This window comes from Phoca vitulina, unplaced genomic scaffold (assembly GCF_004348235.1).
Source record: "Phoca vitulina isolate PV1807 unplaced genomic scaffold, GSC_HSeal_1.0 scaffold35, whole genome shotgun sequence".
NCBI lineage: Eukaryota > Metazoa > Chordata > Mammalia > Carnivora > Phocidae > Phoca > Phoca vitulina.
Window position 1 is genome coordinate 4250016 of NW_022589738.1, and position 16787 is coordinate 4266802.

Genomic DNA, 16787 nt, shown 5'->3' on the forward strand with positions numbered 1-16787 from the left:
GGGTGGAGAGAGGACTTAAAAATAAGATCTTAAAAAGAAAAATTCACGATGTTATACTTCACATTTAGAAAACTTCACTAGTAAACAGAACTAGAAGGTTAGAGTGGCCATAGCTAAGTAATCATTAAAAAAAAAAAAAAACCACAATTGCAATTTGCTACTCTTTGAATGTTTATAAAGAATATATAGATTTTAAATGATCTGATAAAGAATAGAGAAAAGAAATAGAAATAGAATTTCACAACTGTTGGAAACCGGTCTTTCTACCCAAACATAGCACCCTTCTATAGTCCGTTCTTCTCAAGAAGAAACAACTTGGAGGAATTTATTTGCTTAACAAACATTAACTCTTGACCCTGAAACCTTTGGCTTTTTGTTTTCCCATGGTGTATGTTCTTGTTTGGCTTGGCTTCTTTTTAAACTTCTGTACTCCTTTAAATCGTACCTTTTCTTTTTGGGTCGGTTTTATTTTTGCTTCGTTGCTGTACAACAACCACAAAGACTAATTTCATGGCTCCTCTTTCCACACGCCTTCATCACACGTAATGGTTAAGATTTCCTCTGAATTCACACCTGACCTCCATCCAACCTTTACTTCTCTAGCTTTGGACTGTGCTTCACACCCAACTCCTGCACATTCTCGGAATCAATGAAGAAAGTGTTGCTCTAGCTTGGAGTAGTTGAGAGGCATCCTCTCTATGGATTGACGTTGCTATACTGAGAAATATGGAGACTAGGTGTGCTGATTTCACTTGATACCAGCTGTAGTAGACAGTTAATGACTATGTCCTTGGCTTTGGAGGTCTCCAGATTCTTCTCTCTAGACACTTGGAGACTAATTTGATCCACACTTGTCATGATGAGTTCAGATGCCAGGATCTGGGTGGGAGAACTGTCGTGAAACTCCGTGTCCATAATGTACTGCTGATATAACTCGGCCACCTTCTGCTCCAGGTATTCATTCAGCACTGCATTAGACATAGGCTTCTGCATTTGCAGGCTGCTTTTCTCTTTGATGCTGGTTATTCTCCAGTAGGATGAATACCGCTGGATAGGTTTTTGGGGAAAGTAGCTGGGTTGAGGGGAAATGGAATCCTCCATGGGCAAAGGAATCTCAGATGATTTCAGCAAAGGGCCATATTCAAAACTGCTCTGAGGGGGGAAATCTGTTGTCACTGAATTAATAGCCATCACCTGGTCCCCTGCAATATGTAAGTCATTGTAATTCTTGCAAATACTTTGGCAGGAAGGTGGGACCAAGTAGGTCTCTCGGCTGGAGTCTCTACATATTTCGACCGCAGCCACGTTGGGACTTTCAAACACAGGGTTGGGGTTCGTCTGCAGCATTGTGGCTCTCGGATTTCTACGGTGTTGGCTTTCTCTGGAATGCACTGAAGAAATAAATTTGTCCGAGGATTTGCAGCTCACATACAGACTTCGGACTTGGGTTTCATCCACCGAGCAGTAGGAATGAGTAACAGATTTTGTCTCTTCTTCCTTCTCCTCAGCCACCTGCTCATTATAAGATGAACAGCTCCAGTGGATGTCCTTCTGGTAGGCAAGTCCACTGAGATACCCTTCTGACAGCATTCTGGAAAGAGAGTTGATAAGTAACAATGGGGGAAATGAAGATTGGAATTGTAAAAATGAGCAGTTGGTGATAGCCAAAATAAAGGGGGGCACCCGGGTGGCTCAGATGGTTAAGCCTCTGCCTTCGGCTCAGGTCATGATCCCAGGGTCCTGGGATCGAGCCCCGTGTTGGGCTCTCTGCTCAGCAGGGAGTCTGCTTCTCCCTCTGACCCACGCTCTTTTCTCTCTCTCTCTCTCCCTCATTTAATTTTTTTAAAAAATAGAGGACAACAAAGCAGGTGATTTCATTCATCTACCAAGCCATTAATAACGATGTGCGTGCTGTGTACCAGGACTATGGCCTATGGTAGAGAGAAAAAGAGAACAGAGTTGTGTCTTGCAAGAAGGTTCTACTATGGGAGAAAAATTGGGTGCAGACAATTCCAATATTACATCACTGAAGATTCGAAGAGTGATGGACACTAAGGAAGCACAGAAGAGCCCCTAACACAGCCTGGGGCAAAGGCAGAGAAGTCACAGGATGTATCCTAGGGACGGTGACATTTCAGCTAAACTGAAGACTGAGTGGGAGTTTCAGCCATACAGAGTTAAAAGAGAATATAGTGGCTTGGCTTATTCACCGTGTACCAAGATGCCGAACATAAGTAGAAGGGGCTGGAAGAGACGTGAATTGGGTGTTAGGCAGCAGTGTTTGCTCTCTGCCCCAGAGAAAATGGGGAATGACTGAGAAGCTGGAAATTGGGGAAGTAACTAGTGGGTTATGGGGGTGGAAAAAACATCGCAGGAACTTACGGCAAATTCTGCTGAACGTAAGAACTGTGTCTTACTCATCGTTGCATTTATCCCTGGGGACTGGCACAAGTGTTTGCATTTTGGAGGGACTCAAAAGATTGTTGTGAAGAGCTTGAATTAAATAATCAACAATGGCAGGGAGGATAAAGAATTCACTACCAACCCACCACGAAGGCCCACGGAGCCTCCCTTCCTCTGCAGCCGGGGAGGCTTTCCTGGCTCTGTCCGGCCCGCTTCTCACTGTACAACATCTTAGAAATGTGTCTGTGCCCAGCAGATGGCTTTCCCTCTGCCCTAGCTAGCAGGGAGCTTTCCTGATCTGGGGCTTTGGCGCCACCGGCCTCCCCTCCTCCCCCTCAGCGGGTGTCCGTGGAATCTGGAGGGGCTAGAACAGGCTGGAAACGGGCACCTGTTCCTCTTTGGCTTTGAGGGCCAGGCTTTTCAAACACATCTATTAACTTAAGTCGGAAATTGGAAAGTCAAATGAGGGGACGCCTGGGTGGCTCAGTCAGTTAAGCATCTGCCTTCGGCTCAGGTCATGATCCCGGGGTCCTGGGATGGAGCCCCGCATCGGGCTCCCTGCTCAGCAGGGGAGTCTGCTTCTCCCTCTCCCTGCTGTTCCCCCTGCTTGTGCTCGCTCCCTCTCTCTGTCTCTCTCTCTCTATCACAAATAACATCTTAAAAAAAAAAACCCAGTGTTCAAAAAAAAAAAGAAAAATCAAATTAGGAAATAATTTTATCTAAATAGAAGGGTCCTATTTTTACAGTTCAGCATCTAAATTCAGTTACTTCCCAAGTGAATTTTTAATTGTATAAAGGTAATATTATAAACAGAAAAAAATAGTATAATTGTTTTAATTGTGTAAGAGTAATTTTTCAGTGTTGATTTTCTCTTTTAGAGCTATTTGGAGATAGATGCAGTAAATTTATCAATTATTTAAGTATTTACTATTTTCTACTCACTGTTACATACCATAAAGACACAGAATTAAAGGTTTTCAACAAATCTGTGAGGTGATTCTTGTATGCCGGACACACTTAGGATAATGAAAATGTTTCCTGAGAAAACTTTCTAAGTGTAGGTCTTCCCTCAAACTGAACATCAATATGAAAAGACAGCTCTTACATTCGTGAAAAGCAGATCGTTGACACAGCAAAGGACGTTATCATACAGGTCCAACAGAGTTCACGACTCGCCTGCGCCGCCCCACCCAGGCTGCAGCTAGGGACTTCGGCCTTCAAGGTCTCAGAATACCATCCAAAAAAACCGGAACAAAAATGAGGCTCTTTACTTCTGAGTTCCTAAATGGGCTTCTAGAACTCTTGGCAGATTTCCGTTTTAGAAAAAGGGCTTTTGAGAAAACGTAACTTGAGCTTTTAAACTTGAGAATCCAGAGCCCTAAAGGATCTAGGGCATAGTATTTACACATCAACAAGAGACTCCTGGATAGAAGTCCCCGTGGATGGAAGTGCTAGGACTCCAGCTAGGTTTGAGAAGCCAAGAAGAGAGGTCTGTGCCCTACCTCCCACATAAAATCCGAGGAAGCAGGAAGTCAAAGGAAATGCTCTCCTGCTCAGCCTGGTGTGGGAGAAGGAGAGCCAGGCACATGGATTGCTTAGGTGGACAGGCCTGAGGCTGCCTCATCAAGTCGGCTCACACACCCAGAGCCTCCAAACCTGGAGAAGACCTAGGTTGGGGGTGGGAAGATTGCAGACGTATCTATAGACGATTTCCCAGGGACCGGGTGAATAAGTTTCCATGGATGCCAATATGATGACACGTTGACCACCAAACCCATCCCCCCCCATATGCACAACTGACCCTATAGCTGGAATTGAGGGGAGCACTCAAGGAGGAAGGAGCCCTGAAGTGACTGAAGAAATCCTGATTAATTTAAAATGTTAATATTCATAAGAAAAGTGAGAACAGGAGAAGAGACAAGTGCAGTAACATTTCAGAAGCCAGAAAGCGGGAGACCAAGGATTAATGTCTTTGGAGATGAGAAAACTGACTTTTAATAAGAACCATGGAAAACTCCAAGAGCCAATTCGGGGGGGGGGGGGGGGGGGGACATGAGCTACTGTCAATATTCTCCAGGGGACAGAGTTGATGAAACTTCAATTAAAACTAAGATGCTATAAAAAAAACCATTCTCAAGTCCTTAGAAATTAAAAATGTTAGTGAATTTTAAAGCTCAGTAGAAAGACTGAAAAGTAAAGTTGAGGCAAAAATCCCATTTTGAAAGTAGAACAAAAATACAGGATGAAAAATAGTAAAGATAAAATTAGAAAACCAGTCCAGGAGATTCATTATCTGAGCAATAGAAGGCTCAGAAAGAAGACAGAGAATATAGGGGAGAAATTTAAACAGTATTTCCCAAAACTGAAGGACATGTTTCCAGAATACTGGGTAAATGCCCACTTTTTTTAATATGTCCCCCCTTGTTACTGTAAAAAGAACACTTGGGACAAAGAGAAAACATCATACATTTTCAGAGAGAAAAAAGAATATGAGAACCAGAATGTTTAGACTTCTCCAAAGCAACATGAGAAGCAAGAAGATTATGTAATGATGTTTAAAAATTTCTGAATGAAATTTATATTCAACCTGGAATTTAATGACCAAATCATCAATCAAGTATGAGGATAAAATAGAGATATTTTTTAAGTCACAAGTCTCAAATAGTTCATCTCCCAGGCACCTTTCTCAGGAAGTAAGTGGAAGATGGGCTCTATAGAAAGGAGTAAGTATTAGAGGCTCAAAAGGCAACTTGGCTGGTTGGAACAGATCAGAAGCCTTCTGGAGACGAAGATGAAATTGAAGACCACTTCAGAAGTCTGAGCACCATGAAGTAAGATTTATGTAATTGACTATGGACTTGGGGGTGAATTAGGAAAAGCAAAGCAAATGAAAAATTTCAACCAGTGCTGTCCAACAGAACTTTCTGAAATGATGCAATGATCTCTGTCTGTGCTGTCTAGAATGTTCAGTGGTAACCACATGTGGGTAGCAGGCCCTTGAAATGTAGCTAATGAAACGGAATTTTAATTTTATTTAAATTAATTTAAAACACCACATGGCACTCTATTGGGCAGCACAGGCTTAGAAGATAGTGAAGGTGATAACCTAAAACTTTCAAATACTCAAGACAGGCAATTATAATTGCAATTTAAAGTCTACCAGATGATCACTGTCATTCACTGTCATCGCAATAATTCTAGAGTAACATCTGATTAATTCATCTCTGTACTCCTTTCAAGGAGTGTTGGAGAGGGGTTACCAAAAGCTAGTGAACCAAGGGCATAAACTTTGAGCTGTTTGGTAATGATCTATGGGACCCTAATCTGAGACACTTTGTCTTTAGCTATTTTGAAACCAAGATTATATGACACTTCCTTTTAATTTTTTTTTTCCATTACTATTTGGGGAAGTCTAGAATCCCTATGTGAGTGGTTCAAGGAAATTTTTTAAAGCTATTTTTGTTTTAATAGTGTGGTTTCTTAGGTTGTCTCTGAGGTGATGAAAGTGCCATCTAATACAGATTTCTCTGGTGATGGAAATGTGAAATATCTGTGCTGTCCAATATGATAGCCGAGAGCCACGTAGGACTAGTGAGGGCGTGAAACGTGGCTGGTGTGACAGACCATTTCCTTTCATTTAAATTGCCGCATTTGGCTACCATATCACACTCCACAGATCTAGGCAATTATAAACTCCAGCTCATAATTTAGAAAAAGTTGTGCACAAAAAAAAAAAAAGTGTGGTTTACTACATGGTCGAGTTGGACATAGTTTTCTATTTTTTTTTTATTAACACATGATGTATTATTTCAGGGGTACAGGTCTGTGATTCATCAGTCTTATGCAATTCACAGCGCTCACCATAGCACATACCCTCCCCAATTGGACATAGTTTTCGATCGTCACAACACTATATAAAACGGTGAAAATTAATCTAACCAAATGTGAGATATAGTCACAGGATGACGAAGTCAGGAGACAAGGACAGTACTTTATCACGTAGAGTAATGTAATAGCAATAACAATTGTCTTAGGCATTTGCCTCTGTGTCCAGACTGGGCGGCCAGCCAGGGTAGACAAAGGAACACTGACTTAGCATGTGCTTGGTGTAGGTACTTGGTAGACGCCTGGGGAGGGGAATAAAAAAATTATTATCTGGTTGGTGACAAGGCAATAAATAAGGCCCCAAAGTGAAAAATAGAAAAGTTGGAGGTAAATACTAAATAATTAATAAAAAGGAGATAAAAGTAGTTGCTTTTGAAAAAGAGGGGCAGGGACTGCTGTTTTGCCTAACAAACCTCTTAGGATCATTTGACCCAAATTATGTTCATGTAGAACTTAGATTCAATTCTTAATTAAAATAAAAACGAAATATAACTATTTTTAAAGTAACTAAGAGGGAGAAAAAAAAGAGGCTGGCCCTTCATATACAGCTGAGTTTGTGGTTAAAGATATAACATTTTTTTTGAGAGAGAGCGAGCGAGAAAGAGCATGCAAACAGGGTGGGGAAGCATAGGGAGGGTAGGGGAGAGAGGAGCAGAGGGAGAGAGAGAGAATCTTAAGCAGGCTCCATGCCCAGTGCAGAGCTGGACCTGGGGCTCGATCTCACGACCCTGATATCATGACCTGAAATGAAATCAAGAGTCAGGTGCTTAACCAACTGAGCCACCGAGGCGCCCCAAAGATAGAACATATTCTAAGGGTGAAGAAGAGACAGAAAAATCACTGTGTAAAAAGTAAACTTTTATTTGGCCCTAAAGAACAAGAAGGATTTGAACAGGCATGAGAAAAAGGAAGAATTCTTGCAGAGAGAGGGGAAGTCAACAGAAGTAAAGAGACTTGTGTTGTCATTCTCCTGTCGTCAGTAACAGACACCAGTCTGGGTGGGATACAAGTGTTATTTCTCAAAGTCATGGTCACCTAAGGCTTTTACTAAAATTTCACAATCCTTCTTTATTAGCCCTTGTTGCCATTTAGCCCTATCCCAAATCTCCCACTGTGTGTCCTGCTTCTTTTTGCACCAAATAATTGGCCCTAATGGAGTCTTCTCTCATTTTATGTGAATAACGTTTATGAGCACTCTGAGATCATCTCCACTCCTTCAAAAAAATGATGGAAGAGGGTCTAGGATTTGGCTTGGAATAATGGGCCATTTGCACTATTTGTCATCAGCTGAGAGCTTTGTTGGTAACTTGATTCTGGTGGAACGAGAACCCTACCATTCTGATGTGTGGGGCCCAAGGCAGGCCACTAAAGCAGAAAGTGGTAAGTCTGGTGATGGAAAAGCAGAAAATATATCCTAATTTCTAGGAAGAGATAGGCTCATGGCTAAAGGAAAAGATTGCTCGGAGGGAGGAGCATTCGGGGAAGTAAGTTGGGTCATGTGAGGCTGAGGACATCCAGGGTACCCTGAAGGCCATACAAAGCTCTGGAAGGTAACCAAGCTGATACAGGACGTGATGCCATCTCTCAGTAAAGTACAAGACCGACTTCAGCAAGGTGAGATTGGAGTTAGGACCCAAGTGAGGAGGCGGCTGGATTCATTCCCAGTGGAGGGGATTGGGACAGGAACCTGGGAGCGAGGTAGCAGAAGAGGAAGAGAAGGAATGAACTTGAGAGACCAAGACTCATGGACATGGAAATGAAGGAGAGAGAGGAGCCAAAAATAACCGAGTCTGGACCTGCTGGGGAAATGGTACCAGCACTGACCGAAATGGGGAGATCTGGAGAAAGGGCTGGAAAAGGAGCTAACGGGTTTAGTTGAGTTCTCTTGAGTCTCATGCGAGATGAACTTTCTGGGGGCAAGTGTCTAATTGTGCATTGGAGATTCGGGCAGGGAGCCCACTAGAGAGGCTGCTCACAGTCCACAGTGAAATCATCTTCCAGGTGTGTGCGGCAGGAATTTATACTGAGAGCTAGCGGAGCTTGTAGTAATTTCTAGGGGAAGCCAGCCTTGCATAGTCCAAGGAGGAATGAGCCACAGCCAGAGCGGTAGCATCAATAGCTTTGTAAAAACGACAAGAACTTCAAATATACTGGGCAACTCATATTTTTAAAATCTACATTCAAAGGTAAAGTTTCATCATATATTCGGACTAAGGCAAAAAAAAAAAATTCTTGAACCAGTCGTCAGGAGACCAGAATTTTAGTCTTGTTAATGACAAGTCAATAAAATAGCTCACATCAGTGCTAGCTACAACCCCCATCCTATCCTAAATGCTTTTTACGTACTAGATCACTGGATTCCCCACAAAGACTCTTAAGATGGAGGTACTATTACTCTGCTCATTACGTAGGAGTCAAAATTAAGTAATATGTCCAAAGCCAGCCGACATTCAAACACGGGCAGTCAGGAAACGGAGCCCACACTCACATGTCGCTTAACTCCTTAGAGACTCAACTTCTGAGCTGGAAATGAAGACTGTAGGATGAAATTATCGGTTGAGTCCCCTCAGACTTTAATACTGCGTGAGTTTGCAAGCATAAAGAGTGTTAAGCGGGCGTTACTCAGAATCAAAAGCAGTTTCTGAAAACTAGCAGCAGAGGGCAGCAGAGAGCATGCTAAAGCAGCTTTTGAAAGCTTGCTCTAAAGCTATGCCGAGGAATATTGGGTGAAATTTATAAACAACAATTATACATGTATTAACCCATTTAATATTCATAAAACCCTTTAATGTACCATTAGAGTGAAAAGAATGCTGCATATCCTGACATCCTAAAATTTAAAAATAGAGAAATAATGTTATTTGGGTTGATTTTAATTGTTAGCATTTTAAAAAATTTCAGTGATTATTTGTGAAATTCTTATGACCTTAATCTCTTCACAGATATTGTAAAAGGTATACTTCAGACAAATATTAAGACATGCATTAGAGTAAATTTCATCTGAGACCCTGAAATGTAAGCCAATGGATTATTTTAATTGTTCCAAGATGGTTTATCACTTGAATTTTTGTTTCAAAAATTTTTGAATCAAAAATTCAAAAAATATCTTCAGAGAAGATATATAGGTATATTTAGAATTGCCCATAACTAAGTGTGAAGGAAAAGACATCCAAGGACATTTGCAGATGAGATGTTCCAGGCAAATTTAGTCTACATTAATCATTACCAGACAGGGGAATACCAAAATTAACCTTAGGTCCAAATTCACACCTTAGAACTCTGTGCTAAAGTGCAGAACCCTGTTAAATCATTGACTGGGATTTCAGAAGAAATGGCAATACAAATTCTCCCTTCTTCACTAGCATTTACATCGTTTCTCCAAAAACTCTTGTTATACTCTGTACATAGAAATACTTTTCATTTATGGCCAAACAAAACAAGCATGCATTAAGAACTCTCTAACAAGGAACATTTGGAAGAACCTAAGTTAGGGATCAGCAAATTTTTTTTTATCAAAAGTATATTTAGTATTTTAAGTGTGTGCCCCCGCTAGTCTGCATCATAGCAGGAAAGCAGCCGTAGACCATATGTAAACAAATGCATGTGGCTGTGCTCCAATAAAACTTCATTTAGAAAACCAGGCAAAGGGCCAATTTGATTCATGAGCCGCTGTTTGCCTCCCCTTGACCTAGGTCACAAAGCAGTTGCAGTAGTGGGATAGAGCATAATAATAATAATCGTAGTTGTGTCGGGTGCTTGCCATGCATTCTGCCTCACTTTTCAATAACACTGCATGTTAGCTATTACCGTAATTTGGATTTTCCCCGCGAGAAAGCCACGGTTGATATTGGACCCATGACTTTCCCAAGGACACAAAGCAACTAAGTGCTGGAGGCAAGATTCAAGTCCAAATGGATGAACCCCAAAGCGTGTGGTCTGTTGGTGAAATATATCCCACTGCTGCCATGTTGAGAGCAGTTAACATCAAGCAGTCATGACAAGCAGTGAGTCCTTCGAGGAGAAGGGGGTCCACCCTGAGTCCGTTTACTAACAACAGCACTTGGGAATAAAGGAAGGAAGGTACAGGCAAGTACAGAAAGAAAACTCCAAGAAGACAGCCAGTGCCCACCCCAGAGGAGTGGCCCAGAGGGCTACACACATGTCCCAATTTTGTATCAATGCCAGTATGTCTTTGAGGTATTCAAATAATTCACCCCCTCTGGCCTTTTAATCTTACCATGTGAACATTTTCCATAACCACGCCCACTGGCAATGGCCGGACATCATCGCGCCCTTAATGTTAAAACCACAGAGTACTTTAATATTACAGATGCACTGTTGAACTATCAACAGCACCCCGTGACCTCCGGGTTCAAGTCCATACACGTGAGGCCCTCGTGATCCATGGTCTTTGTCTGTCTTCCCAACCTCCTCTCTGCCTGTTCCCCGCAAGACTCGGGACCCCAGCCGTGCCCAACTGCTCCCTGTTCTCCACACCTCATGCCCGTCCCAGGCCTTCGTGCATTTTTATTTCTGTCCTGAGAGCCCTGCTTCCCTATCCATCCCCTGTTTCACCCTTCACATCTCCTCAAGCCACATTTCCGAGCCCCTGGCCATCCCTTCAGCATCCTTGCCCCAAAATGAGAGGTCTGGCTTATTCTGTCCCTACCCCTAAGATATTTTTCAGGATTGCATGGAATTTGAGCAAAATCAGTTGAAACTTAAGAAATCAGTGAAATGAATCATTGGGAAAGTCCTTTGAATGAAGGAGTAACTAGCAATAGCAAAAGGAAAGCAAAAAGTGGGGGCATTGGTAGAAAGTGGGGAAATTGGGGGTGATATGTCTGAGGGGCTGGGTTGAGACAGGGGTGCAAAGAGGCCTCCAGAGCCACGTGGAGGAGGCAGGATGGGGCCAGCTCCTGGCATCCTAGGAAACAAAGGCAGGAAAATGCTGTTTGATGTTTCTGAGATCCTGGGCCTGGCTAGCTGGGGTGCAGTTTGGTTCCCACCTCTTGTCAGCATATCCACTTAAATAGATCTGCCTTTTAACAGGCACAAAATAATATGTCTACAGGCACATCTTAGGTTAGCAAATCCTTTCTCAAAGCGGACACTGAGATTTTTCTTGCTTTTTTACTGTGTGTCATCCCAGTACATACGTCCATGAGCATTTCCTTAGGCCAGATTTGGAGAAGGCGAATTACTACCTCACACCCCTTGCAAACTGCCTTTCAAGGAGCTTGGGCCAATTCTCTCACCAGCAACACGGGAAATTAACTGTTTCCACTGACATTCTTCAACACAATCTTATTTTTTAATTTGCCAATCAGATGAGCAGATTTATTCTTGCCTCAAATTCGAGGATAAAGCACTGTCTTGTGAAGACTATGTGTAGGTGACCTATCAGAGATATTTTTTAATACCCCCCAATCCTCAAAATACTCCATTTCATCTCTTCATCTACTTTTTTCCTCTAATCTAAATCCTGCATCCCATAATTCCAGTTTTTGTTTTTGTTTTTGTTTTTATTAAGATCTCGATTTCTGGGTCTTGTGACTAAACTACCAAAAGGTTATCGCTGAAAACCTTGAATTTTATTTTGTTCATAATCTATTATGGAACCAAATCTATATTACACTTTTTTTCATCATGAGAAGTAAATCTATGTTTCATGTTTTGTTTTTTTAGCGAGTGATGCAAGAACTTTACCCAAAACAAGGTTTCTTTAGGAGGGATCCCCCCATCTAAAAAAAGCTTCTGCAGTTTCCTTACTATTGTCTTTGAAAGTGCATGTTTTCTAGAGCTAGAAACGAGCGTTCCCTTCACCATATACCCTGCTTTATATTCCTCTTATTTCATCTTTGGTGGCATCTGTCAGCAGATGCTCTGAAGTATCACTCATCAATATATCAAGTCTTATTACAAAAGAAATAGTTTGGGATTATCTCTTCTATCAAACATGAAGTGATTCTTGATTTCTGAAAATCTAATTTGATGGCTAAGAAAATATAAGTCAAAAGGCCTCTCTTTTCCGTATTAACATCAGCAGGTAAATTTTCTGTTCAGTTCAGACCGAAGGTAACAGCAACTTCCAAGGGCTCTATCTGGATATGTCCGTTTCCTTATTATGGAAACTAAATTTTGGTGCAGAAAATTTGTAAATACACTTTTGTCATAGTTTGGATTTTCTTCATATTTAGTCTTGACATCTCACAAACGAAAAAATTAAAGCTTATCACTTTCTTGAATTTGACATAAAATGAGAGGAATAGAGAAATAAAAAAAGTGATCATAATAGTATTGACTGATGTTACATTTCTTTGGTGTTACAGTTGATAATCATTGTTCATTATATTGCTAATTACCTCCATTGCCATTAACATTTATTTAATCGTAGTCCTATCAACAAAATGCGGGGCAATATACTCGATTACGTTCTAAACTAAGAAAATCAAATCGTGAAGAACGTGTGGATAATTGGAGAAATTTAAATATGGATCATATATTAGATAATAGTAACATACTGATGTTAAATCTCCTTAGCACTGTAAATATGTAGAAGACTGCCCTTTTTCTTAGGAGATAAATGCTCAAGAATCTGGGGGTGACATGTGTCCTAAAGTCACCAAAGAAACTGTGTCTACATTTGTGTTTGTGTGTATGTGTGTGTGTGAGGAGAGAGCAAGATAGTGAGAAAGTCAATATGGCAACAGGCTACAGCCGATTAACCTCCATGATGGAAATATGGGTGTTCATTGTACTATTCTTTCCATTTTAGTATAGGTTTGAAACTTTGCAAAACAAAAACTGGGAGGAAAATAACTCTGTTGAGTTAATGAAGGCAAATTTATATTCTGTCATGTTTGTGAAGAGCTTAGAGGGACAATACCTTATATATCTGAAGTAATCATTAGGCATGTGATTAGGAATGTTTCAGTAACTTGAAATAGCTACTGAAACACAGCTGTGCTGTGAGATAACAGGATTAGTGCACTACCTTTGTGCCTCCCCTAAATGACCATTCTCATGTGAATTGAAAATACTCTCCACTCTGCCGAGAAGCTTCTCAAGCTCCAAAACACACTGTTACTGCACTGCCCTACAAAAGAAACGATGCAAAAATATCAGCCTGAATATTCTGGCCAAGTCAGGTCTACATTGAAGCACAGAAAAAAGGGATGTTTGAGCAGATCGACAGAGAATTCAGACAAAAGCCCACCTGGATGCAGTCTCTCCTACCAACAGGTAGACTTGCCCATGGTCAGCCGGATGGCCATTTGAAAAGCAACAGCGCGGGAGATCACATTCGCTTTGAGTCGGCCCTGCCACACAGGAAAACACTTACCTCGAGCTCTTGGAATGAATAATTGAGAGTCAAAGCCGGTTGGAACTTACTGTAATGGTACTCATCTCAAAAACTCGATCAGTGTAACTCAGTTCTAGAATTGTGCTGTCCCTGCCAAACTGTGGTCAGGTTTTTAAGCCCTTCTTTTCAAAACATAGAAGCTAAATCTGTGCAGCAGTTAATGCACGCGGGCTGCATCAGTCACACAACTAGTCCTGGATCCCACCCGTCCAAATTGTTAGGTCAAAAAAAATCCCCCCAGAAATGCCCAAAAGGTGAGCACGGGGAGCTCAGAGAAAGGAGTGTTTGACTGAATTGCCCTTTCTCGTCCCGCTCTCTGGAATGCTCGCTTCAACTCCCGCTCACCCCTGATTCGGTCAGCTAGAAAAGCATCTGAGATGTTACAATTGCATCTGGCTTCTGATGAGAACAGACTAAAAAGGTGAGAAGAGAGATGACCGAAGGGGTAGCACTAAGAGGGCCTGTTGCCTCCTTTGTCTTACCTTCACTAACCAATCTGCTCCTTTCGTCCGGAAGAAACAGCAGTCAACCATATAGAGAAGAATGAGCCAGCCAGGGCTTTCTTCAGAAATGTTGGCAGGCCTTCCACTGGTAAGACCAAGAAACTAAGCTGCTCATGGCCTGGCCATTCTTCTTATAACTGATCCCATGGAAAGACTTGCGTTTGCTCGAGTCTGATTTGTGCTCAAGAACAGTGGGAAGTCCCAGGAAGGGGGGAGGTAATAACTGGCAAACCCACATCGAGCCACAGAATGGTGTTTCTTCCCCTTTTGTGCAAAATGAAACCGATCTATGAAACTGTCTCTTGTTAAAAGAGTTGATTGCCACACTTTATATAAGAACTCTATCAACATAAGTTTACTCCTCTAACAGTAAATTCTCTGGGATCCGTTTACCAAAAGGGAGCCAGCATCAGATAGCATTTAGAAAATTCTCAGTTTCATCGGGGATCTATAATTTTTGAGACGTATTCTCAGATTTGTACTCACAAATTTAAAAAATGCAAATGGAAACTGTTTGCTCTCTCAAATTAACCAAGGTAAAAAAAAAAAAAAATGTGGTAACACCCTGAGTGGGCAAAATTGTGGAGAAACAGGCACTCTCCTATGTTAGTGGTGAGATTGTAGACATTTCTAGAGGGCCATTTCCCAGTATCTGTTGACTTTTTTTTTCCAAAATTTTAAATATTCATACCCTCTGACCCAACAATTTTATATGTATAAATTCACCTGTCACATATTTATACCTGTGCAAAAAAAATGTGAAAAGGTGTTTGTTGCAGCATTAAGTAAGTAAACAACTGGAAAAAATGTGCATAAATAGGATATGAGCTAAATAAATGTAGAGCTGTGTAGAGTTGTTAGAGTAATTGGCTTTGCATCGAATCATAGGAAAAGATCTCCAAGATAACATTGTTCAGCAAGAACATATACTCCAATTTGTATATTTAAAAGAATATATGTGTGTGTGTGTGTATATATATGTTTGCTTATACATAGACTATTTCTGTAGAGAGATCGAAGAAACTAAAAAGAAGCAATTGCCTTTTTAAAATTTTTTTATTTAAATTCAATTTAATTAACATATAGTGTATTATTAGTTTCAGAGGTAGAATTTAGTGATTCATCAGTTGAATATAACACCCAGTGCTCATTACTTCAAGTACCCTCCTTAATGCCCATCACCCAGTTGCCAATCCCCCCTACCCACCTCCCCTTCCAAACTATGAATATGTCCACTTAATGGGTGTGTTTTGTTTACCTTTGATTTACAACTTGCCTTAAAAAGTTTTATCTTTAAAAGCGTACTGGCATTTTATGTATGTTAGCGTCTCTGGGGATTTTCTGCATTATTTCATGGGATGTTACTTAGATCCAAGATGGAAAGGCAGGTTCCCACATGTGAGCCATCATACGAATTAGTGTTGAATCTGACCATTAAGAACTTAGTTGTGAGCAAGAGGTTGTCGTAACTTAAGGGCCAAATATTGTTTTATTTGTTTATTGTTTTATTTGAGTATAGGTTCAACCACAAGCAGATATACTGAGGATATTCTAGAATGGGTCACACCTACCTCCAGAAGCATTTTATGATGGGTTCCCAGAGAGCTCACCCGGCAGTACCACGCAATAACCGTTTTGGGGGGATTCTATCTGCTCTAGGTTGCGTTAACGCATGTTTATTGTTTCAAATAGAATATGCAGAATTTGTATCAGACTATTGATTTTTGTCTCAAGTCAAGCATTTTATGGAAATCATTCTTTGCAGGAAATATTTTCTGTCATCAAAAAGTTAGCATTCTGTTGGGGCGCCGGGCTGGCTCAGTAGGTAGAGCATACAACTCCTGATCTTGGGGTCGTGAGTTTCAAGCCCCACGTTGGGTGTAGAGCCTACTTTAAAAAAAATTTTTTTTTTTAAGTTGGCATCGTGTCAGGTTGCCTTACCATTTCTCATTTGATAAGACCTGAGCTTATGAAATTGGCTTTAGACTACTTTCTCTTTCCTGGCTGTAATAAAGCAGAATTATATCCTGTGTAACTAAAATCTTAGAATACGATTTTCTGTCATTTCTGCTGGATGATAGGTAAAGAGTTACTGCCTTGATTTCTGTGCCTCTAACAGGATGTTTTTTCCTGTTATTCAATTACCTCTCCTGGTGTCGAAAGTTCCTCCAAGCTCTTTCCATTATGTTTTCATCCATACTTAGCTCACCCCTGGTCCTCAATAGGTTTCCTCCACGCTCTCAATTTCCTCAACCGTTGGTCTTTCTGTCACATCATACTTGCCAATTGCCAGTTACCAGTAAAATCTATTATTGCCTGTCCCATAACCAGAGAAAGGTGGATATGTGTATGTATGCACATACACACACCTGATCAGTTCACAAGCTTAATCCCTGAAACTTCAACACTTCCAAGACAAATTCTTTGTTTTCCTGAATTATGTTCTCCAGCCACGTACAATACAATGTTGTCTCTCAGTATCAAATGACTGACCTGAACCTACTTTCTCAAAGTTACCAAGTCCCGTTAAGCAAATCTAATGACCTTTATCTCGGTCTGTATCCTCTGTGACGTTGCTATAGACTTTGACCCTGTCTACAAATCACTTTTCTTTTTTAATGGTTTGTTTT

At 41.0% G+C, this 16787-nt stretch overlaps 1 protein-coding gene across 1 annotated transcript; it reads right to left on the minus strand.

Annotated features, from left to right (window-relative positions):
• CUNHXorf21 (chromosome unknown CXorf21 homolog) lies at positions 1–14306 on the minus strand. The gene is made up of 2 exons (XM_032426782.1): positions 14137–14306; positions 1–1591 (listed from the first exon to the last, which is right to left on the minus strand). Exon 2 carries the CDS (start codon positions 1588–1590, stop codon positions 697–699), a length of 894 nt encoding a protein of 297 aa, XP_032282673.1. The 5' UTR covers position 1591; positions 14137–14306; the 3' UTR covers positions 1–696.
• Between the last annotated feature and the right edge of the window lie 2481 nt (positions 14307–16787).

Excerpts from the sequence above, each read along its gene's own strand:
- CUNHXorf21 (XM_032426782.1), bottom strand. The coding sequence starts at position 1,590 with ATGCTGTCAGAAGGGTATCTCAGTGGACTTGCCTACCAGAAGGACATC.